We start from the raw sequence: 25,190 nt of genomic DNA on the forward strand, positions 1-25,190 counted from the left end.
ACTATGTATTTAGGAAGTATATTCCTATTATTCTTTTAAACACTTAAAATAATTTATCTAAATTCATGAAGTTTTTTAGCTTTAAAAGCAGTATCACTACCATATCTCCTAATTCCTCCTTAAAATTATACTTACAGTTGGAGCAGGAGCCATAATGCTCATTGGCACAGGAATCATGGGGGTCCCTAAGAAAAAAGTAAGAGTTGTAAGCATACAATTATATATGACTCTATTCTATATCGACTATATGCCATACATACAAGTAGCCTAAATCATAGTTAATTTAAGTGGAACTATCAAACTAATGAGATACTGACGAATGCCTTATTTTCTAGAGCAATGTAATATCAGGTCAAATTTATATAAGCTCACATACGTACAATAAAAAACTATTCTAGGGGCGGCAGAATGGCTCAGTTAGAGTGTGAGCTCTGAACTACAGGGTTGCCGGTTCAATTCCCACATAGGCCAGTGGGCTGCGCCCTCCACAACTAGATTGAAGGCAACAAGCTGCTGCTGGGCTTCTGGAGGGGTGGTCTAATGGCTCAGTTAGTTTGAGCGGGAACTCTCAACAACAGGGTTGCCGGTTCAACTCCTGCATGGGATGGTGGGCTGCGCCCCCTGCAACTAAGATTGAAAACGGTGACTGGACGTGGAGGTGAGCTGCGCCCTCCACAGCTAGACTGAAGGACAATTTGGAGCTGACAAGCCCTGGAGAGACACAGTTCCCCAATATTCCCCAATTTTTAAAAAAAATTCTAGAAGCAAAATGGCTACCACAACATGCTTTTGCCGTAAGGAGTATAACATTCTTGATAGTAACTGATTCAGCACCTCCTCAAAACCAGCAACTTTTACAAACACAGCTTCACTTGTGGGTGAACAACGGTATTAATGAATCCTTTAAGTTATTTTTTATGTATCAAATGAGAAATTAACCTGGAAACCTAGGAAAATCTTGTTATTCCTGGTTCTTCAATAAAAACTAAAATCACGGGATAGCTGGTTAGCTCACTTAGTTATAGCATAGTGCTGCTAACACCAAAGGTTGCTGGTTCAATCCCCGCATGGGCCACTGTGAGCTTAAAAAGAAACACACAAAAACAAAAAAACCAAAATCACGCAAAAAACAAGATCAGTAATCTCAGTCACTATCACAGAGAAAAATCTCTAGGACAAGCACCTGCTGCTCTGAGGGTTTAACAATTGTCAGTGGGGTATCTACTATTGATATCTACATGTCTGTTTTCAACTACATTTGTTTACTAATCAGCTGCCGTATTGACAGTCCTTGTGCACATAACTAATGAATAATACTTACCAGTTGAGAACTAAGGAAAAGGTTGCAATGAAGGCAAAATCAGTGAAAGATTTGTCTACTTTTCCAATACAAATTTTAAAATGTGTCAATATATCTCAGAAAGTTCTGAAATTGTTCTTCAGTTCAAATTTAGCATCAGTTTAAGATAATTATCTACCTAAGACTGATGGATAATTCTTAAACATTTAACACTATCCATTTTTTTCCAATATAACTTATTTAAACAAAACAACATATAGGCTTCGGAATCAAACTTAGGCTCCGGAATCAAACTTAGGCTCAATTCTTAGTTCCATCACTTTTAGTTATGTAACTTTGGGCAAGTTTAACCTCAGCTTCAGTCTCCTCAATTCTGGTAAGCTTTTCTTGAGAGCCTGTGAGAGTGTCTGATATCATTTATGTGGGGTAAATACAATGGATGCTCAAAACTACTATAATTAATCAATTTGTATCTAAAATTTTCACTTTTGGGTGGACGGGTGGCTCAGTTGCTTAGAGCGACAGTTCTGGGCAAACGGGCGGCCAGTTCGATCCCCACATGGGCCACAGAGACGCACCCTCCACAACTAGAATGAAGTCAGTGTGCTGCCGCTCAGCTCCCGGGTGGCCAGATGGCTCAGTTGATTGGAGCGTGGGCTCTCAACCACAAGGCTGCTGGTTCGACTCCCACAAGGGATGGTGGGCTGCACCCCCTGCAACTAGCAACAGCAACTGGACCTGGAGGTGAGCTGCGCCCTCCACAACTAAGATTGAAAGGACAATAACTTGACTTGGAAAAAGTCCCAGAAGTACACACTGTTCCCCAATGAAGTCCTGTTCCCCTACCCCAATAAAAAATTAAAAAAAAAAATACATAAAAAATAAAATAAAAATTTCAATTTTGCAAAACAAAAAACAATACTCCTCAGGTAAACTTTCTATTAAAGAAAACATTCAGAAAGACATTGAAAAATATTTTTTCCTTTTTAAAAGTTAGTAAAAGTTTAATTGTATGTGTCTTACCTCAACATGAAATGCAGAATTCACATTAAAAAATATACTGCTATTCATTATAAAGATCTATGTATTATGCTAAAGTGAAAAAAAGCAAAGTGAACAGTGTATTACTAGCTGAGTTTTTCAAAAACAGACATGGGGAAAGAGCAAATATAAGCAAACACACTGGGATATGCATACCACATCTTTGGAGAGTTACTAGAAACTGATAAGAAAGGCTATCTTTGGAGAAAGGAACTCTCAGGAACTAGGAAGGGAAAACTTCCTTTTTCTATATACATGAATTACTTTTTAAGAAAAAATTATGGAAAAAAAATTATGGTTACTTTTCAAATTTATTTCTAATTTAATGTATGGGATCACCATATACATTATCTCACTTCAATTAATTGCACTTATTAAATGAATATTTGTAGTCTTCAATTATTATACTAGTTTAGCATACTGTTTGATTTTTTACCCTTTAAAGTATTGATGCTGCACACAGAATGCAGGTAGCAAATGTGCTGCAACTAAAGTCTGATCACCCAAGTATGCTTCCCTAAACAGAAATGATACTGTACGCCATTGCAAATGGAATCACAATTAATAGTGTTACCACTCCATAAACAAATGTCCACATTAGTGTGACACTGACCAAACAGGCAAAAAAAAACACTAAAAATCTGGTTTTGAGGTCTGTTGATTCATCTTAAAAGATATGCAGGGAGTAACCTTAAGAGAAATATGTCTCATTTATCTTCTGCTTCTATTTATAATTTGGTATAGTGTTCATTAGAAAACGTTACATTTAGTATTTGTTCTTTAAAAATTCAAAGGAAATTTAAGAGCTCACATAGGACAGTGTTTGTTTTAAAAGCCTCACCTGCACAGGTTTTCAGTGACTCAGAATGTTCTACTTTGTTTTCTTTAAGAAAGGATTAACATACACTCCTGCTGTGCTCCCTTCCTCCCTCACAACTTCTGCCTGTGTTTGTGTGGATCCCTAATCCCCAGAACCACACCATTGACATGGACATACTGTCTATAAACCCCTGGGTAACTTGTCACGATGCAGACTTCAGGTTGTTCTGTATAAAACGCAAAATAGATGTTTTTACTAACAAACAAGCAAACCAAAAAAAAGGAGAAAAAAAAAAAAATCAAAGGAATTTAAAATTCTGTCCATAAATCCAATCTACTGGTAAGGAAATTAAGTCACTGATTTTTATTGTCACCTTTCCTGATTCTGAAAAATTAAGCTTCATTCCCAATCCCTTAAATTTCTTCACATAGAAATAAACTATTCTTCCCTATAATTCAGTAATATAAGAGCTTTTAAAAAAGCATCATGGCTACTACCGTTTCCCCGAAAATAAGCAAAAATTAATATAAGACCCCATCTTATTTTACTATAAGACCAGGTATTATATTATACCCCGTCTTATTTTGCTACTATAAGACCGGGTAATATAGTAGTAAAATAAGACGGGGTCTTATATTAATTTTTGCTCCAAGAGACACATTAGAGCTGATGGTCCGGTCAGGTCTTATTTCCGGGGAAACGGTAGTAGGGGCTATCAAAAACACGTTATTATTATGATAGTATAAATTTATGAAAATTAGGATATATGGATACCCTCAAAAAAATTGATGCCCCAATGAAAGTGGTTCATGACACTGTCCTTAAATTATTAATCTGATTGATGGTTTACAACTTTATTCAGTTTGATGTTAACATTTTCTCAATCCCCCTTTTTTCGCAGAAATTCCTTTACAGTCCATTGCAAAGCAGTTAAGTTACTGACTAAAGTAGTTGTTACATGGGATAATAAACTGGTGGTATTTAAACTTTCACGCTACATCCCTTGGTAGGGATGGTAACCATGGATGGATAACAAATACACATCCATGGTTATCTAGAACAACAGCTTAAATAGCCTGGTATAGACAGACATGTCTTAAAAACTTGTACAAATATTGTATTCCACTCCACAATATACATGTGTAAGTAACTGTTCTAATTTCTTAAACTATGATTTACCCTCCAAGTCTTGAAGTTTTAAATGATATTTTAGAAAAATTGCCAGGCTTATCTTGCGGCTTTTCACACCTACTCCAGCATTGCTGTGTACTTGGCCTAGGGGCAGGAGCTCTCCAAAGCTGAGCCTCTGTAATGTATATATGAATTATCAAGTCATCATGTAAGCCAACTGCAAAGTACTTTTGATATTGTAACAGTAAAGCTCTTTAGTAAAAAACACTGTAATTTCAAATAAATAATCCAATGATTACAAACAGGTCCCTGATGTGAAGCTTTTCTCAAACAGAAATATTGCTGGATGATTTACAAGATCGTTTAATGATTTCAGCCTTAATTACACAGAATCTATATCAAGATATTTCTAACATGCAAATTAAGGAGAGCTCTTAGATACTACTATCTTTTGGAGGGGAAATGATTTTCTATGAAACGTTATCAACCCAATTAAAATATAAAAATATCTGAATTACCACCCATAAACCAAAGGAAAATCTTCTCTAAGGCCAAGCAATGTTAATTATGTACTTCAAGATAATCGTTCTCAAATGTGGGTTTTCTCTTAACTACGGTCAAATGGGTAGCTAGGTGTCACCTGTGAACTTGTTAAAAATAAAGATTCCTGAGTCCCAATTTCTGAGGATCTGATTCAGTGGGTTGGGGTGGGGACTGAAAATTTTTTTTTACCTCATAGAACTTTGGAGAGAGGAAGCTTTTAAACAGTGATTTGGAAAGCTTTATATACTGTCAACTATAAAAAAGTAAAGGGCATAATAGTATATGTAGGATGCTACTATGTATCTGTTAAAAGAAAAAAAAAAACTAATGGATAAAGGAACATATACTTATAGAGGCTTACAACATGCATTAGAAAATATCTGCAGGATAAAGAAGAAACTAATAACCCTGGCTTTGCTTCCCTCTTTCAATAAGGGGTTAGTAACAACAGTTAGGTGAGACTGTGATAAAAAAGTTTTCACTGTGTATACCTCTTGATTTTTACAACTTTATGAATGTATTACCTATTTTTTTTAAATAAAAAAAATTTGAAATTCCCAAATGAGTTTGATAGCCAGAAATGAAAACTACTGCCACAGGAAAATGAAACATCATGTTTCCAGAATGATGCTAATGGACACCTTTGCTACTAACAGTTACATATACATTACCTTCCTAAAGTTAATACTACAAAGGCAAAAGTATGAATAAAACAACAGTATTCATACAAACTTACCTGGAGGTACAGGCGGAGGAAAGCCAGGAAACTGTGGGGGTGGGATCCCTGGTGGGAGTGCTGGGATTCCCATTGGAGGGCGATTCAAATGAGGGGGAAAAGACATTCTTACTGCAGCACTCTAAAAAAAGAAATGGCAAATCATTTTATTTGAAAACTTTACAATTTGATATGCCTGGTTTGTTGGCCTTCATTTTTAGAGTATCTGCAAAATTCTAAAGTTTTCTTACCCAAAGGAGTTGGCAAAGACCCTCTTTTCTCTGTCTGTCCATTGAGAATTTTTAAAACTTAGATCTTTTCTAAAATAAGTTCCCAAAATGTACACCATCTAAGTTCAGGATAGACTCCTACAATCATACGGGAATACATATAAAGGAAGAAAAAAATTTTGAGGTTCAGTTAATATCCAAAACTTAAATACCAAACATCTTTTTAAACCAAACTCAGCATCCAGGAAGGTATCTAACAGTTATTTTTAAAAAGTGTTCTGATACATTCATTTTTAAATACATATCAGCACCTTTCTGAAAACTAATTTACAAAGTTACACAGTATTTATTGATTCAATGTTGTTGATTCAGTTCCTCAAGTACCAATGATTTGTCTCAGTGATCTACAAACCTGAGGAGGGAAAACTTCCTGACACACAGTAACCATTCAAATATAAAGAGAACATAAAATTTGTGACAATGAGGAAAAAAGTCATGATTTTTCTTAAACTGAAAAACAAACCCTTTAACCATTCTTGAACGAAATTCAATAAATGAATGAATGAATGAAATTCAAGAATCAGATGCTAGCGTTTGATTTTTAAAACAAGAACACACTGAACTGTTTCATCTGGTTTGTGATATTACTACTTAAAAGAAACCTGTTTTTTACTTTTAGATAAATGAATATAAGTATTTATCATTTTTCCTCCCTCAATTTTATATTTTCCTCAACATATTCAGCTGTCCACATCTATTGGAAAAAGTAGTAAAACAATGTTAGGATGTCCTAGGTGGATTCCATGCACCAATTTTAAAAAACAGCCAAAATAAGTGTGCTGATATCACAAGCAGTGATTTGATCAACAGGAGATATTTCTGTTGGACACTAAGAAAAATGCCCTCATCCATGCTCTATAACTTGAAGGAGTTTAGAGTTGTTAGAAGCTTTTAAAAAAGGTTTGTCTCTACTTTTTTCTTTTATGCATTATTTTACTCACCCTTCAGAAGAGAGAAGATAAAAAGTGCATGTCTTCCACTTCCTCGCCCCCTAATCCCAACAGATTGGTATATATCGTTGTATTCTTCTAAACATCTCTCTATACACAAACTAATATATAATTATTTGTGTTTTTCTGCAAACAGTATAATCATACTATATTGTTATGTGCATTTCTCCCTCATCATTAACATCTTTATGTCAGTTTAAAAAGTTTTATTCCATTCTATATAAGGCAACAAACTATTAAAATATATACAATAATTATTCAACCAACATTGTTGGTTGGCTCCACATTTTACCTCTTACGAATGATGAACATGACAAACTGAACATGTAACTCTATGCACCTCTGCAAGTAATTGTATAATACAGACTAGTACTGTACGTATCCACACTTTACCTCCAAAACTAGTGTACAAATTTATTCCCACCACCAGTATATGGGTATGCCCTTACCTCATATCCTCACCATTGCTAGAGTAAATCAGTGTTTAAATTATAACAATCTGCTGATAGGTAAAAAATACTCGTTTTTTTTTTTACAGTTTGCATTTCTGTAATTACTAAGGTTGAGTTATCTTTTTACCTGTTTATTAGACATTTCTTTAAAACAAAAAGAATGTCCTGCGTGTTCACAGCCATTCTTTCGACTTAATTTTAAATTAGAGTAATAAAATATGCTATAAAATCTAAACTTCAATTTCAGAAAACATAATACACTTAAAACATTTAGACAGCTATATAGGTAAAATAAATTCCTAAGATGATTTCATATGCTTAGCAAATAAGGTACTGGAAATGCTTTAAAATAGTAAATAGGTGTCATCATAAATTAAAAATGGAAAATGCAACTAATTTAAGATTGTAAATGTGTTATACTTTTAAATAATCCTTTTGTAATACTTTTTGCCCCAAAATAAAAACAAATATTCTAAAAGGAAGGGAACAGGAGTCTACATATCTCCTTTTAAAATAGAGAGTGCTACTGTCCTACTTACAGAATCTCTTGTATTATAATACTCTATCTCAGCACTTTCTTAGGAGGGCAGTTGGTATTAATACCTGTTGAATAAATGAATGAATCAGTAAACAAATGAACTCTGAGGACCTCATTAAACAAATTTATTAAGAAGCTCCCATGTGCCAGGTACTATGCTAGCAATGACCCAGAGCCTAACCTCACAACGGTTATAAAGATTGGGCTATGAATTCATCTTTGAATCACTTTTCCCCCAAGTACTAGAAGCATTATTTTTTTAAACCCTCTGTTTTTAGTGTTTAAACAGTATTTCATGGTTTTTAAATGCATAATTCAAATAAATAAATAAAATGCATAATTCATTCTGTAAAGAGTTAACCAGATTATACACTCAATTTAGTTTATGCCATATATTATCTATTCCATTCACTTTCAATTTTTCTATAAAATATTTCCTTTACTTTGGGCTGTTCAAAACTTGCTTATGCATAAGCTGAACTTCAAAGGTGAAGGTTACCTTAATAAGACAATGGCCTTTCTATGGAAATTCAGAAAAACATTTTTGGTGATCTCTGATATTTATGTTCACTTTAAACATCCTAAAATGAGAATATCAACCACTTATTTCAACATAGTTTTATATATTTTAACATGTAAAAATGGTTACCATAAGCAAGCTTATCAGATTTTACATACAGCTGATAAACTGTAACACTCCTATAATAAATTATATAGATAGTCAAAGTTGGTAGGTACTTTGTAGAATGAAGTTGGAAAGAGAGCTACGGAGTGCTTCATTTTAAATACAGTGATCTGGCCTCACCAAGAAGGCAATATTTGAACAAAGACTTGAAAAAGGCTGAGGTAGGAAGCCCTATTCATATCTGAGGGAAATAGCCTTCCAGCAAAGGAAAACAGAACATACAAAGAGCCCGAAGTGGGCATGGAACATTGGGGTAGGAAAGCAAGGCCAACAGCTAGAGCAGAGCATGGGAGGAAAGTCCGAGTATTACTTGGGGTGGGGGTTCACAGACTTGCAGGGCTCTGTATTGTTAAAGTTTTGGTTTTTACTCTGCGTAAGATGGAAAACATTTTAAGGTTTTTTATTTGACTCACATTTTAACAGTGTTACTGGCCTCTTTGTTAAGATAAGACTGGAGAGCAAGGGCAGAAGCAAAAGACTACTGCAATAATCCAGACAAGAGAGGATGACCTGAAACAGGTGGTAGTGGTGAAGTGGTAACAAGTTTTGTTAAGATTCTGGATATACTATGAAAGTAACCAATAGCTGAGGGATTGTGTGTGGGGTTTAAGAAAAAGATACAGAGGTTATTTTTATTAGTACTGAAATGATTTAAATAGCATTTAAAAATATTTGAGTACTAGTGCTTCACTTTTAGAAGGTTCAAAGCATTTTACCTGCTAAGTATGATATTTTATGACCCAAAGTAACAAAAACAAGCACCTATGAAGGAAGTGTTGCCTATCTCTAGTGTGGCAATGGTCATATTGGTTTATGCATTTGTCAAAATTCACTGAATTAAAATGGGTGCATTTTATTGTAAAATTTATGTCAATAAATTTGGTCCCCACCAAAAAAACAAACTTCTAAATAACATTTCTCTCTACCACTCAAATTATTCTTTTCACTTTTTTCTCTTTACTCTTTTAAACCACTCTTTTTTCCTGCACTCCTGAGAATACCATTACTGCTTATAACCATTCCTCCATTGAATATCCCAAAAGAAACAAAATATTTTACCAGGGATAGATTTAGAGGCTAACGCTATCAAGACACTGTATGCCAAATTTGAGAAATGGTAAGAGGCCAACAAACCAAGATTCTCCTCAGCAAATGTTCATATACAATTTACTCATTCACTCAATAAATATATTGTAGATTTATTTTACAATAAACATGTGCCAGATTCTTTTCTAAGTATTATTTTTTTTGTTCTGAAAGAGCAAATTTTAAGTTATTATGTAGTTACTATACAGCCAGTCCAGTTGCTCTGATTGAATATAAATGATTATTAGTGTATCATGCACTGTTTCCTGCTCTGCTCATAATAAGCCTGGCAAGGTACAATGGACTAACACAGCTCCCCAGCCTAAGCAAAGCAAGCCCTTCATAACATCATTTCTCAAACTGAATTTCCACAGAGCTGGAGTCTTCAGAAACTATTCCTAAGGAAAGGTGTTCCATGTCCAAAGAACAGGAAATACTTGATTAACAAAAAGTGTATTTTACAGGAAAGCTTTTCAGACATGTGAAAATACTCAAGTGTTTTTAGTCTCCAAAAAGGGAGCTGATCTTTTTCTGAGATTTCCACATTGCTGTTTCACATTTTCAATGATTAAAAAGCAATACTAGGGCCGGCCCGGTGGCTCAGGCGGTTAGAGCTCCGTGCTCCTAACTCCGAAGGCTGCCGGTTCGATTCCCACATGGGCCAGTGGGCTCTCAACCACAAGGTTGCCAGTTCAATTCCTCGACTCCCGCAAGGGATGGTGGGCAGCGCCCCCTGCAACTAAAATTGAACACGGCACCTTGAGCTGAGCTGCCGCTGAGCTCCCGGATGGCTCAGTTGGTTGGAGCCTGTCCTCTCAACCACATGGTTGCCGGTTCGACTCCCGCAAGGGATGGTGGGCTGTGCCCCCTGCAACTAGCAACGGCAACTGGACCTGGAGCTGAGCTGCGCCCTCCACAGCTAAGACTGAAAGAACAACAACTTGAAGCTGAACAGAACCCCCCACAACTAAGATTGAAAGGACAACAATTTGACCATTGTTCCCCAATAAAGTCCTGTTCCCCTTCCCCAATAAAATCTTAAAAAAAAAAAAAAGCAATACTATTAGAGAGAAAAATTAGTGATAGTCTGGAGTTGGAGTGGGAACAGGGAGTGACTTGCAAACAGGAAAGAGGGATCCTTTTAGGGTAATGGTTGCACAACTCTGAACATTAACTAAAAATCACTGAATTGTATTGTACATTTACGTATCTGAATTTTACGTCAATTACACTTTAATAAAGCTGCTTTACAAAAAGCAACATAATTCAGAACAATTTCAGGCAAAATTCAATTAAGACCTGTATATTAGATAATACTGTATCAGTATTAATTTCCTGATTTTGATCATTGTGTTGTTAAATAAAACATCCTTGCTTTTAGGAAATACACATTTAGGAGTTAAAGAATACCACATCTGCAACTTACTAACAAAATATTTCAGAAGAAAACTATGGCAAAAAAGAGAGGATAAAAGAAATGTTAACATTTGGGTAACGTGGGTGAAAAGTATTTGAGAATTCTTGGTACTTACTATCCTTTTTTAAGTTTGAAGTTATGTCAAAATAAAAAGTTGAAAAAAAAGCAGTATCAATAATTCTAGTTAGTGGAAATTTCATGCTTTTTTATTTTCAAAATTTAAAAAAAAAGTAGGAAAAAAAGCTATTCAAAACCTTTGAAGAATCGGAATTCTTATGAATGGCAGTGGTAGTGCCAGAACACTTTCGAGAGATTAAAAAAATACACAGAATGTTTTTGTAAGACCTTAAAAGATTCAATGATTACTTTTGCTTCCGAAGTAACAGTTAATATAATTTTCCCCTAAATCACGTATAATTGAGAAAAGTATGTAGCTAATTTGTCTGTGGACAAAAAAGTAACTTGAAAATCCCAAACTCATATTAGGTCTGAAGTAGTTACCCAATGTTAAAATGGACTTATTTTAAAATATAATTAAAAATTTTATATATATATAGATTCACAGGATGTAAGGTACAGCATAAGGGATAGAGTCAATGGTATTGTAACAGCTATATACAATGTCAGAGGAGCAGTAGAGTTGGGGGGTTTATCAATTAGTAAGGGGTGTAAATGTCTAATCATTATGTTTTATACACCTGAAAGGAATATTTAAAAAATAAATTAAATTAAAAAATATATATATATATATATATATATATATATATATATACACACACATATTTCGAGCCTTAGTGCAATGGGATAAAGATAACAAACCACAAAATAAGTCAAAACTATCATTAATATATGGTGCCTATATGCAACAATGGGACAATAAAAACATTTTCTTCCTAAAAGTACTGATACGCTACCAAAAAAAAAACAACAAAAATCCACTCGGGAGACCAAAAAAGGAAATTTGATAACCCCAAGATGATGAATTATTTAATAAAAACAGCAACTAACATTTTTATTTACTTTCATTTACAAAAGCCTTCAACTTACATTATCTCATTTAATCTCCCAAATTATCTCATGTAGATATATTATGCCCCTTTTACAGAAGAAGTTAATGTCCAAGGGAACACAACAAGTGGGTGGGGACCCAAAGTCCCCACTATCCTGAAATTACCAACCCAAAGGTTGTTTTCATTGTATCACAATGCCTTTTTCTACTAACAACATATGAAGGAGAAATTTATTAAGGGTTAACTTTTACTTTAAAAGTCTATTCAAGGGCTGGACCGCTGGCTCAGGCGGTTAGAGCTCCATGCTCCTAACTCTGAAGGCTGCGGGTTCGATTCCGACATGGCTCTCAACCACAAGGTTGCTGGTTCAATTCCTCGAGTCCCAAGTCCCATAAGGGATGGTGGGCTGCGCCCCTGCAACTAAGATTGAACATGGCACCTTGAGCTGAGCTGCAGCTGAGCTCCTGGATGGCTCAGTTGGTTGGAGCACATCCTCTCAACCACAAGGTTGCCGGTTCGACTCCCGCAAGGGACGGTGGGCTGTGTCCCCTGCAACTAGCAACGGCAACTGGACCTGGAGCTGAGCTGCGCCCTCCACAACTAAGACTGAAAGGACAACTTGAAGCTGAATGGCATCCTACACATCTAAGATTGAAAGGACAACAACTTGAAGCTGAACAGCACCCTACACAACTAAGATTGAAAGGACAACAACTTGAAGCTGAACAGCACCCTACACAACTAAGATTGAAAGGAAAACAACTTGACTTGGAAAAAAGTCCTGGAAGTACACACTGTTCCCCCAATAAAGTCCTGTTCCCCTTCCCCAATAAAATCTTTTAGAAAAAAAGGTCTACTCAAGCGAAATAAGTCAGAAAAAGGAGAGAAACCATGATTTCACTGATATGTGATATATGAACCAAAAACAACAAAAAAACAAGACAAATGAGAAACAAAAGCTCATAGACACAGACAATAGTTTAGTGGTTACCAGAGGGTAAAGTGGGTCCCGGTGGTGGTAGATGAGGGTAAAGGGGATCATATATATGGTGATGGAAGGAGAACTGACTCTGGGTGGTGAACACACAATGGGATTTATAGATGATGTAATACAGAATTGTACACCTGAAATCTATGTAACTTTACTGACAATTGTCACGCCAATAAACTTTAATTAAAAAAAAAGGAAACAAATCTAAAAAAAAAAAAAAAAAAAGCCTATTCAGAGTACACTGGAAGAAATACTGGTATCAGGGTTAGGCTCTTGTATATTTCACTGAAAAATCTTAAATAACAAATATTTAATGTGGATTAAAAAACACTGTTATTTGGGTATTGCACTAAGGATTTTATATACATTTTTCTCAATTCCCAATCCCAATCACCTATGAGGTAGATACTATTATAACCCTTATTTTACAGATGAAGAAAACAAAGCCTTTAAGAAAAGTTACATTGATTAGAATAGTATAGTATCTACTTGAATCATGAGGAACTGATGACCAACTGAATGCCTTTCTAGGCTTCTGAATGTTTTTGGAAACAATCTTTTAAAAATTAAAGCTCCCCCCCAAAAAAAAATTGAAGCTCCCAAGACAATATGAAACTTATTTATACACTACTGCCAACTACCTAATTCACAGTACTTCACACTATAGCAGTCTGGTGCAAGAGAAGTCCAAGCTCTTCCCTCCTTTTGGTCTGCTCCACTCTGCCCAGTATCAAAATGGCTTTTCCATGGCAATAGAAATCCACATTACATAACTTCAAAATAATCTTCATACTCCTAGACCTATTTCGAAAAACGTATTTAAAAAGTGGTACTGAAGACCAAAGAAGGGTGAGAAAGAAGTAACACATTTTAATGGGGAGCTTGGTCATTGCCTAGAATGAATGGAGATACAGATTACTGCAACCTCCAATGGGCCTCAATACTCATCACAATCTTAGAAAAGCAAACCGAGAGGGTGCGAAAAACAAGTGGGCATTAGCTACATTCAGGGGTGGGGGAGTACACTCAGGGGCGAGTTTTAGATGACCAAAAAGGAAGGGAAAGAAATCCGTCGGTGGCCAGCACCTCTCTAAAAAGGGTGGGTACTGGCTGGCTTCTAGGCAGAGCCTAGGCCAAGTGAGTCCTAGGCCCGGAAACTCTACCATAGGGCTCGGTTTAGAAAGGGACCTCAGAGAAGGGCTCCCCAGGGGCAGACCTACGGTTTTGTGGCAAACATGGAGCCCAAAAGGAGCCGAGGCGATTCACTGTGGCGGACCACGAAAGGAAAAGGGAAAGTGGGCGACAATGCAAGGAGGAAAGCCCTGGCAGTAGGTCCGGCCTCCACGATCTCCTGCGGGGCCCGCTGGTTTTTGAGTCCTTAAACAAGTGAAGAAACCCAACCCTCGTGGCCGTCCCCTTCCCCACCCAGCACCCCTCTTTACCCCCACCCCGCCCCGGCCCTTTCGGATACTCCCCGACTTTCCTTCCTCCCCTAGCAGAAGTACCCGGTTTCCCGGTTGCCACACGCGTTCAGAGGGGTGAACTCACCCGCCGCCGAGAAAACGGTACTGTCTTCGCGGTTTTCTGGGCTCCAGGTTACGAGTGGGCTCCACCAGTTCGAGGTTTCTGCGCACCGCTCGCCAGGAGACTGGTTCCGAAGCAACTACTCGCACAGGCCGCAACGCAAACACAGCCGCGCTGCGCGGGGAGCTTCTGGAGGTCTTCCTCTTGCCCGGCGTGCACTGCGGCCGGAGGAGTGGAACGGAGAATCATAGAGAAGAATGCATATAGACAGTCTTCACTGTTGGCTCTGACTCACCACGCCCCAGCGAGTAACCATAGAGAAGGACCGCCTAGTACGGACTAGAAAGGCTCGAGCTGTAAATTACGACCCACCCTGCCATTTTTGATTGGAGCTGATTGAATCTTGTGACTACGCGGCGCCATCTTGAGGTCAAGGTTCCGGCTGGACCGGCGCGAAGGATGTTGGAGGATTTCTCGCTTTTTGTAATTTGTGTTTCGGGGGTTAGAACGTTGCTCTGTGGTTCATTGAGGTTCGATTGATTGATAATAGGGCCCCACCCAGCACCTCCGTAGAAACCCCAAGGGCTGATCTTTCCCTAGAAAACAACTACTCTTGATACCAAGAGAATTGGCCATGTTTTTTTTGTTTTTGTTTGTTTTTAAAGTGCACACACACAAAAGCTTATGCGCACTGGTAGGCCAAAGAGGTTGTTAAATATGTGAAATAAAAATATATATATATCTGAAATACCTAAACTGACCTCTAAAAACATTTAACATACCTTTCATTCTGTAATGTAAACATGCTAAAAAAAAGCACCTCACTAAATTAATGGAAATGAGCTACTCGCGAATGGTTATTCGATTTATGGACTTTGTGGTCAATATCTATTTACAGACCTTTGTTTGCCAACTACTTGCTTCTCAGAAGGCTTATAATTTATTCAATATAAAGTTATTGTCTCCCTAAGTGACGTGTTGAGCTGAGTGCTGATAGTAGGAAGGTAAAGAGGAGTGCAAGTTTATTACTGTCCTGGTGGAGCTGCAAACAACACTGAATAGTTGACAAATTCTGATCACTGTATATAAAATTGAAACAACCTACACACTCCCTGTCTGCGTTTTCTATTTAATTTTACCCTATAGCATGAATCACCGTCTGCTGTACTGTATTTTATGCTGTCTGCCCCACCAGAAAGCAACCTTAAGGGGTACAGAGATTGTTTGTACGTTGCTCATTCCCAGTGCCTAGAACAATGCCTAGTGCATTGTAAGAGTTTAATAAATATTTGTTGAATGAAAGAAATGATTACATATGCTAAGTACCAACACTATAAAATGCATTGGGAGACTAATGGGAAAGGCTATATCATTGCTACCATCTGTAAAATTTACATCCATCAGTATTGTCCCTTGTCCTTGCTAAGTTTCCTTACCACTGAGGAGGGCTAATAATACCTAACTACACAGAACTACTGCAAGGACTAAATTAACTAATGTATGGGAAAGTATTTTATTCATTAAAGTGCTAGACAAATGCTAATTACCTTTTGCAAATGAAAAAAAAGCAATTTGTGCCTTTTGTTTTTAACTGCTGCAAGCGTAAACAAAGAAATCCTTTCAGGTTACTCTGTATCCCTTTGTATTGTTAGAAATACTGTACACTAATTCATGTATTCCTTGTTTAGTAAAAAATGTAACCTTAAGGAGAGAGTTGTCTCAAGCAACTTTGCTAACTTTCCTGTAGTAAACTTTCCTGTTTATGTTGATTTAACATCCATTCCCGTCTTTGGTAAGGGCACTCCACATTTCTTAAATCATCCTTCCACTAGTCCAGATTTTTGTAGTTTGACTAGGAAGTCCCAACCCTGGTCAGACCCCTTAGGACACAGGGATAGATTTATAATCCAATCAAAGCCTAATGGTTTAGCCTTTATATTGTACCAGGCACTATTTTAAGCATCTTGCAAATATCAGCAACTTTAATCCTCAGAGCAACCCACCTACTAAGAACTGTTGTTACACAGATGAAGAAGTGAAGTAAATCGTGGAAAGATTAAACAATTTGCCTAAGGTTATACAAGCAGTAAGTGATGGAGACAGTCTGGTTACTGAGACCAGGCTCTCAAACAGACAGTCTGGTTACTGAGACCAGGCTCTAAACACAATGCTGGTTTATTCTATCAGGAATAATGGTAAGAAGAAGAAAAAAGATGGGAGCAGGAAAGGCTATCTTTTTCACTTAATTTAAATATTGGGGGAGATAAGCTTGGAACTAGTGGGGATAAGAATAAAACCATCACATGTATATTGCTAGGTGGATACAAGGCTAATCGGGAATCACTGAATAAATTGCATGTCTAATCACTATGCTGTACACCTAAAACTAATATAATATTGAATGTTAACTGTAACTGAAAAATAAATAAATAAATAAACAAAACCATCACAGAAGAAAGCAGAGCTAAGAGAAGGTGAAATATTTTTGACAATATCATTTGAGAACATGGACTCAGCCATTCCTGCACCAGATATGCTTCTAGGCTTCTCAGTATATAAGCCAATAAATTCCATTTCCTAAATCAGTTAGAATTAAGTTTTCTATCCCTTAAACAGAAACAATCCTAATGATACACTTATATATATTTGTAGAAGACAGGCCAAGCATTCGCTTGCAATGCCAGTCATCCTCCTCCTAAGATTTTCCTCACAGGCCCTTGCTGAGGAAAGTGGCTATAAATAATTAATTTGGATATTGGTGGCCATATTATATGCATTAGGACCCTATTCCTATGGCCACATTTGACCCAATTGGGCAGCAGCATATCATGTAACCTGTGAGAAAAACATTTTTTAGCTGGACCAAACAGATACTCTCAAGAATTTAAACTGGATATGTGGATAAACTAGGTAGTAAAGCCAATTAATTGATAGCAAAAGAAAAATGCAGTGATAGGTGACAGAGGAGGTGAATCATGTCAAAAACAGAAAGTCACTAGATTAGTAGGTACCTTTGTGGCCTGGATTCGGAAAAGGAAATGATTCAAATTCTCATCAAGGCACTGGAGCTGTCATCGGAACTGCTGGAGCTACAGGGGTATCCTGATGGAGATGTAGTCTCCCAGAGGCCCAGGCATGTAGCTTTAGTTCCTGTTTCATCATTCAGGGCATATACCACTGTATGATAATCATCTGTTTCTCACGTAGTCTCCCTCCTGGACATTGAGTTCCTTCCAAGGAAGGGTCCAAGGAAAGGACCATGGTTTATTCAACTTTAAATGCCCAAGCTAGACACATAATAGTCACAAAATTAATATTTGATTTAAAAAATCACAGCATATCTTTAAAGTATAGCAAAATAACTTTAAAAAGCCAGGTATCAATCAGTTTTTCTCAGCATCTCTGTTCTAGAGCTCTAGTTTAGGCTACTTTGTCATCAAGATTCAAACTTTACGTGAATTAAAACTGCTGCCACTTAGCATTATTAAAATATTTGTGTAATTATAGGAGATAGGTGTATTTTTGTGTTTGACCCTCTAAAGTTATCAAAAACTAAGTAATCATATTGAGCGGAAGAGGAAATGGGTGCAAAAAGGGGCAATTTTCCATATGAAGTGATGAGTTAAGACTACGCCTTGGGCTGTAAAGAAGGGGCTACTCAAGTAGCTTAAAAAATGGAGGGTTTGTTGAAATCTAATGACCGAAATGTGCAAAGTATTGGTAGCAGTACTTAGTCTAGTCTATGGATCTAGGAAAGTCTAACAGGAGGAAGTATTTTTCTGAACTATGTTTTAACCAGGACTAGAGAGGGAGGACAAATGATGAATAAAATATGAAAAATGCCCCTCTCCACTGTAATTGTAGAAATGCTGATACCATAGTAAAATGTCACACTAAAGTCATTTCATTAGTAAAAATTAAGAACTCTGATAATACAACAACATAGAATAATAGGAACACATAGGCATTGTTGGCAGGAATCTACAACTACTTTGGCATAACCTAGAAAAATAAAGGCTGTGCTTTCTCTATGATCCAGCAGTTTCACTCCTAATTTTATATAGACAATTTGCGTATATGCACAAGGACACATGCTCAAGAATGTTCATGGCACCATTATTCATAAAGGAAAAAACAATACGCGAAACTGCTCAAACTTCTGACAAAAGAATAGATATTTTCAAAAAGTCACATAATGAGCATTATATAAAAATGGAACAAATTAGTTACACACAAGATGTTGAGTGAAAAAAGCTAGACAGAAGTCTATGTATTATATGATATCATTATTATAAAAATAAAAAATTGGCTTAAGTAATAATCTATTGTTTAAAGAGGCACACATATATTATAAAACTGTGTTTTTTAAAAACCAAAGGAATACTTAATTGAAAATACAGGCTAGTGATTGCCTGTTGGAGTTACTATTTCTCTTATGGAGGGAGCAAAGGTGATAAGACTGGAAAAGAACATATAGATAGCCTCAGTGGTTTTGGTAATATTATAGTTCATCAATTCAGTGATGGGTTTACTGGTTTTCATTTTATTATTATGCTTCATAATTTACATATACATTTACATATGCATTACATATATTTTCAATGTAGCAAACATTACACACATTTTAAATTAAAAATAAATTATGCAACCACATCTATATATACTTACAGAAATGTATGATTTTATTTTGCTTTTAAAAATTTTACATAAATGGAATCAGAGTTATTCAACTTTCAACCACTAATAGGGCTTGGGTTTTTTTGTTAAATTTGTACACAGAAAACTACCTCATTGTAAAAGCTGAAACTATGTCTGCCTTTTGCTAAGTCCAATGGACATTTATCAGCCCTTATTTTACTCCTCTAGCATTTAATACTTCTGACCACTACACTTTGACAAATCCTCTTTCTTTGTCTTGTGTGTCCCACACTCTTCCTCCTATCACTCTACTTCTTCTCAGTCTCCTTAGGAGTGTACTCTTCTTATGCTCATGTCTTAAAATGTTGGTCTTCCTCAGGGTCCTGCTGCAGGTTTTCCTCTCCTCTTACTCTTAAGTGATTCCACAGATGACTCATCCACTCTTAGGGCTTCAACAACATCTGTTCCCAGATGTATATCTTGGGCCTAGATCACTTGTGTTCCTTCTCTTATTGGCCAGCTACCTACCTAGAATATTCTCTGGCCATTTCAAACCCAACATCAGCAAAACTACACTCATTATTATTGCCCGTTTTTGAAGCAAAATTTACATGAAATTCACAATTTAAAACACTTTTAAATGTACAATTCAGTGGCTGTTAGTACATTCACAATATTATTCAACAATCACCACTAATTCTAGAATGTTGCCCTAATAGAAACTCTGTACACATTGAGAAGTCACTCCCCACAACCCCTGGCAACCACTGATTGGTTTTCTGTCTCTATGGATTTGCCTATTCTGGGCACTTCCTATAAACTTAATCATAGACTATGTGGCCTTTTGTGTCTGGCTTCTTCCAGTTAGCATGTTTTTAAGGTTCATTCATTTTGTACCATGTGACAGTACTTCACTCGTATGTATGGCTGAATAATACAAGGTCTGACAATTAAGTTTGCAAACTTGTTGGTATGATGTTCCGAAACTTTTTTGATATCAGAGGGATTATTCATTATGAATTTGTACTAACTTTGTTAACCAAGTATACTATTTGGAAGTGCTGAAAAGCCTGCGTGAAAAAGACGAAAATGATCTGAACTTTTCACCAGCAGTTTACGGCTCTTGCATCACGACAATGCACCAGCTGACATAGCGCTGTCTATGAGGAAGTTTTTAGCCAGTAAACAAATAACTGCGTTGAACACCCTCCCTACTCACCTGATCTGGCCCCAGTGACTTCTTTCTTTACCTGAAGATAAAGGAAATATTGAATGGAAGACATTTTGATGATATTTAGGACATCAAGGGTATGATGGCCAGTCCAGAAAGAGTTCCAAAATTGCTTTGAAGGGTAGACTAGGTGCTGGCATCGGTGCATAGCTTCCTAAGGGGAGCACTTCGAAGGTGACTGTAGTGATATTCAGCAATGAGGTATGTAGCACTTCGTCTAGGATGAGTTTGCGAACTTAATTGTCAGACTTCGTATGCTGTCGTATGGATGTGCCACATTTTATTTACCCATTCATCAGTTAATAGAAATTGAGGTTGTTTGCACTGTGACTAATGGTACCATGTACATTTGAATACACATTTTTGTTTGATAATATATTTTCAATTCTCTTGGATATATTGCTGGGAGTGAAATTGCAGGATCACATGGTGGTTCTATGTTTAAGTTTTTAAGGAAATGCCAAACTGTTTTCCATAGCAGGTACACCATTTTACATTCCCACCAGCAAAGTTTGAGTATTCCAATTTGTCCACATCATGGCAAACACTTGTTATTCTGTGTTTTTTTTCCACGATGACAATTTATTAAAATTTGTTGGCAGCACAGTTAGATATGAGACCAGAACTATGTCTCCATTGAAGTGGGCGATGATATGTAGCCATTATATGGGGAACTGTGTGCACTTAATCCTCATGATTCTGCTTTAGCTTATTGATGGCCTGCTTGTGCCGCTCAATTTCTTTCTGCAGACGTTCCATCTCCTTTTTATGATGAATGATCTCATCTTCATGGTGTTTCTTCAAAGCTGCCAGTTGTTCTTTAGTCCGAGCTCTGAAGTATCGTTCCTCTTCGGCCTGCTCTCTTTTTCCGAAGGCCCCACCAGCCTCCCGGACCGACCCCGCGCTGGAGCCGACATTCCCTGACCCTTCCGAGTTGAAGTTTCGGGCTCGCATAGCCCTCACGCCCCACACACGGAGCCGCATCAGCACCGCCGACGCCGTGACTGCCATGGTTGTCAATGCTGCACCTCACAGTTTGTTATTCTGTTTTTGTTTTTGTTTTTTTTCTAATTATACCTGTCTTACTGAGTGTGAAGTGCTAGCTCACTGGTGTTTTGATTTGCAATTGTCTGATGACTAATGATGTTGAACATCTTTTGATAATGCTTGTTAGCCATTTGCATATCTTCTTTGGAAAATACCTATTTAAACCCTTTGACCATTTAATTGAGTTATTTGACTTTTTATACTAAGTTTTACGAGTTCTTTATGTATCCTGAATATTAGACCCTTATCAGATACATGATTTGCAAATATTTTTTTCCATTCTGTGGGCTGTCTTTTGACTTTCTTCATAGTGTCCTTTGATGCACAAGTTTTTAATTTTGATGAGGTCCAATTTACCTATTTTTTCTTTGCTTGTGCTTTTGGTGTCATATTTAAGAAACTGTTAACCTAATCTAAGGTGTCTTAGTCTGTTCAGGCTGTTATAACAGAATACCACAGATTGGGTAATTTACAATCAGCAGAAATTTATTGCTCACAGTTCTGGAGGATGGCAGTCCAAGGTCAGAAAGCCAACATGGTCAGGTGAAAGCCCTCTTCCAAGTTGCAGACTTATTGTATCCTCACATGGTAGAAGGGGCTAGGGAGCTCTGTGGGATCCCATTCATGAGGGTTCTACTCTCATTACCCAATTGCCTCTCAAAGGCCCCACCTACTAATATCATCACCTTTGGGGTTAGGATTTAAACATATGATTTTTGGGGGGACACAAACATTCAGACCTTAGCACACAGTCATGAGGATTTATACCTATATTTTTTCTACAAGTTTTATAGTTTTAGCTCTTACATTTTGGTCTTGGATTCATTTGAGTTAATTTTTGTATATGTTGTAAAATAGGGGTCCAAATTCACTGTTTTGCAGGTGAATATCCAGTTATCCCAGCACCAGTTGCTGAAAAGACTATTCTTTCCTCCATTGAACAGTCTTAGGAACCCTTGTCAAAAATGACTATAAGTGGATAGGTTTAATTATGGACTCTCAATTCTATTCCATCGATCTATATTTCTATCCACACATCAGCATCACACTACTTTTGACCACTATAGCTTTGTAAAAATAAGGTTTTTGGTTTTTTTTACAGTGAAAAATTCTTATGTTTAGAATTAGCCAGCTGGACTCAGTTTAGATAATCCCAATTTTGTTGGCAACATCAAAAGCATCATAGTCAGGAGCCAGTCGAACATATGCCTTCTTCTCTCCATCAGGCCTGATCAGGGTGTTGACCTTGGCCACGTTAATGTCATAGAGCTTCTTCACAGCCTGTTTGATCTGAGGCTTGTTGGCCTTGACATCCACAATGAACACCAGTGTATTGTTGTCTTCCGTCTTCTTCATGGCTGACTCTGTAGTTACGGGGAACTTGGTGATGGCACCGTGGTCAAGCTTGTTTCTCCTGGGGGGTGCTTCCGAGGATATTTAGGCTGCCTTCGGAGCCGCAGTGTCTTGGGCCTTTGGAAGGTGGGTGATGTGCGGATCTCCTCTTTTGTGTGAGGCTGTGGATTCCTTTCAGCACTGCTTTCTTTGCCTTCAAAGCCTTTGGTTTGGCTTTGGATTTGGGAAGGGCAGGGGCTTCCTTCTTCGCTTTTGGCGCCATCTTCATGAAAAACAAAAACCGTAATATGTTTTGAAATCAGGAAGTATCAGTCTTTCAACTTTGTTCTTTACAAGATTGTTTCAATATTGCTACTCAGGATCCCTTGGAATTCCACATAAATATTAAGATCAGCTGTCTATTTCTGTACACACACACTCACAAAAGCGGTTAAAGTTTTGATAGAATATTAATTAAATCTGTAGATCAATCTGGGGAGTATTATAATCATAACAATTTTGCCTTTCAATCCAAAAACACAGATTTCTTTCCATTTACTTCTTCTTTAATTTTTTTCAATAATGTTTTTTTTTTTTTTTGGTAATTTTTATTATAGTTGACATATAATATTATGTTAGGTTCAGGTGTACAACATAGTAATTCTACATTTATAGATCTTATAATGTGATCACGATAAGTCTAGTAACCATCTGTCACCATAACAAAGTTTTTACAATAATATTGACTGTTCCTTTTTTTGTAATACGGCTGATAATATGTCAAACAGGTCATCCAACTGAAAACCATGAAATATATTGGTAAAATATTGGAGTCGACAAGAAGATAAGGAATAATCGGACCAAAAACTAGGTGAAGGCAGGATCCAGAGAATAAGTAAAGCAATGACATCAGTTTTACCCTAGAGCATGTACCTTAGTCTGCAACTTAAGCTTGGTTTTTCTAGGCCTAGTGGGGCAAGTGGAACTGGAGACAAAGCCTGGTGGAAGGGGGAAGTCTAAAACTGGGATCTCAAAGTGCTACAGTTTCGGTGTTAAGTGTGAATTGCAAGTAAAGACACCCCCATCCAACAGACTGGAAAGAAAGTTGTCTTAAAAGGGGTAGATTTCAGGGAGCTATAGGGGGGCATAGGATCCATAAAACAGCCCTCCCAGGGATATGTAAACTGGACCCATAAGACAGCCATCCCAGGGATATTGTAATCCAAATACACGTTTCCTGGTGGTTAAAAAAAAACAAACCCAAACAATGAATATAGTTTAAAGTGATCCCTCCTGGCAGAAGCCAAAGCAAATCCTCTTTAGAGGAATTAACCTCTATCTTAGGCCTCAAAAAACTCCCAGAAATCATTTTCCAAGGAAAATACAACTCAGTAAAAAATAAGCACACTAAAATGAGAATGAGGAAAAACAACCTATAGAAACAGCTCTAATAATTCCAATTATCTGTTAAAAGAAATAAAAATACACTAGTTTTTTTTTCATTATTATGGTATTGACATATTGCACTTACATAGTCAAAAATTTCAAGAGTACAAATGTGCTTAAATGAAGTCTTCTTTTTCACGTTACACTCCGTGGAGGCAACCATTTTCCACAATTTCAGGGTTTATTTTAACTTTAAAACATACACCTTTGAATGGGCAGTGTTGGCTTTAAAAAGAATTACATATCATTTTGTTCCAAAGATATGTTACTATCTTCATTTTATAATTAGGGGCGTAGAGCAAATTATTAGGGCTATAAAAATTATAGTGGTAGTCTTAGGAACAAAACCCTCTAGGGAAATTTTATGGCAGGCTAGCCAGTCTCAACAGCCTAACTGAAGACCTGTGAACTTTCTTTCTAAAATCCCTCCTTTCCTTTTCCCCCTTTAAAACTTTAAAGTTTTAAACTGATGAATAGCTTAGTTTTTAATATCTTAGTTTGTGATGTGGCATAGGACAAAAATTCTGTCATCTTTTTCATTTAGTCTAAAGATTGGCTATCTGCCCAGTCTTGAAAACATAATTTTTAGCAATACAACCTTCATAAGTGGTTCTCTCTTTATTATGTAAATTTGTTTTTTTACCATTGGTCTAATTATGACCCTGGAAACTTAAGGTAAGAGTATGTGACTAAATCAGGAGATGGGTTCTTGTCCCACCTGTCAATAATTTGCTGTGTGACTTTGGCAAGTCACTTAACCTTAGCATTCTCTCGCGGGATAACAATTATCAAGATAAAATCATAGAACGTTAGAATTGGCTGAGACTTCATAATTTACAATTTACAATTTCTTCATTTCACGGAGAGGTTGAGTGACTTAACCAAGAGCTTTTGAGAACAAGCTTCGTCTTTGGCATCTCAGATCAGTGCTCTTTTCATTACATCGGGCTTTCTTTCGGAGTTCTAAGAAACAAAACCCTCAAAAGTGAAAACACTAAATATA

At 36.8% G+C, this 25,190-nt stretch overlaps 2 protein-coding genes and 1 pseudogene across 4 annotated transcripts in view; all 3 read right to left on the bottom strand.

Annotated features, from left to right (window-relative positions):
* RBM25 (RNA binding motif protein 25) overlaps positions 1–14,723 on the bottom strand; it is a 53,074-nt gene extending 38,351 nt beyond the window's left edge. The window contains exons 1-4 of one of the 3 annotated variants that reach the window (XM_074327252.1): positions 14,518–14,693; positions 5,802–5,918; positions 5,572–5,692; positions 136–185 (exon numbers count right to left, since the gene is read on the bottom strand). In XM_074327252.1, coding sequence (XP_074183353.1) covers positions 136–185; positions 5,572–5,692; positions 5,802–5,843 — 213 coding nt within the window. In that variant the 5' untranslated portion in view covers positions 5,844–5,918; positions 14,518–14,693. Of the gene's footprint in view, positions 1–135; positions 186–5,571; positions 5,693–5,801; positions 5,919–7,781; positions 7,846–14,517 lie in introns of all 3 variants that reach the window. The other 2 variants (XM_074327253.1, XM_019733360.2) reach the window with 2 other exon arrangements.
* Positions 14,724–20,923: 6,200 nt separating this feature from the next.
* Positions 20,924–21,388, bottom strand: ATP5IF1 (ATP synthase inhibitory factor subunit 1). The gene has a single exon (XM_019733364.2). The coding sequence runs from the start codon at positions 21,371–21,373 to the stop codon at positions 21,047–21,049; it is 327 nt and encodes a 108-aa protein (XP_019588923.2). The 5' UTR covers positions 21,374–21,388; the 3' UTR covers positions 20,924–21,046.
* An 8-nt stretch (positions 21,389–21,396) lies between these two features.
* LOC141570531 (large ribosomal subunit protein uL23 pseudogene) lies at positions 21,397–23,030 on the bottom strand (annotated as a pseudogene).
* Positions 23,031–25,190: the final 2,160 nt, after the last annotated feature.

This window comes from Rhinolophus sinicus, linkage group LG03, assembly GCF_036562045.2.
Source record: "Rhinolophus sinicus isolate RSC01 linkage group LG03, ASM3656204v1, whole genome shotgun sequence".
NCBI classification, from domain to species: Eukaryota; Metazoa; Chordata; class Mammalia; order Chiroptera; family Rhinolophidae; genus Rhinolophus; species Rhinolophus sinicus.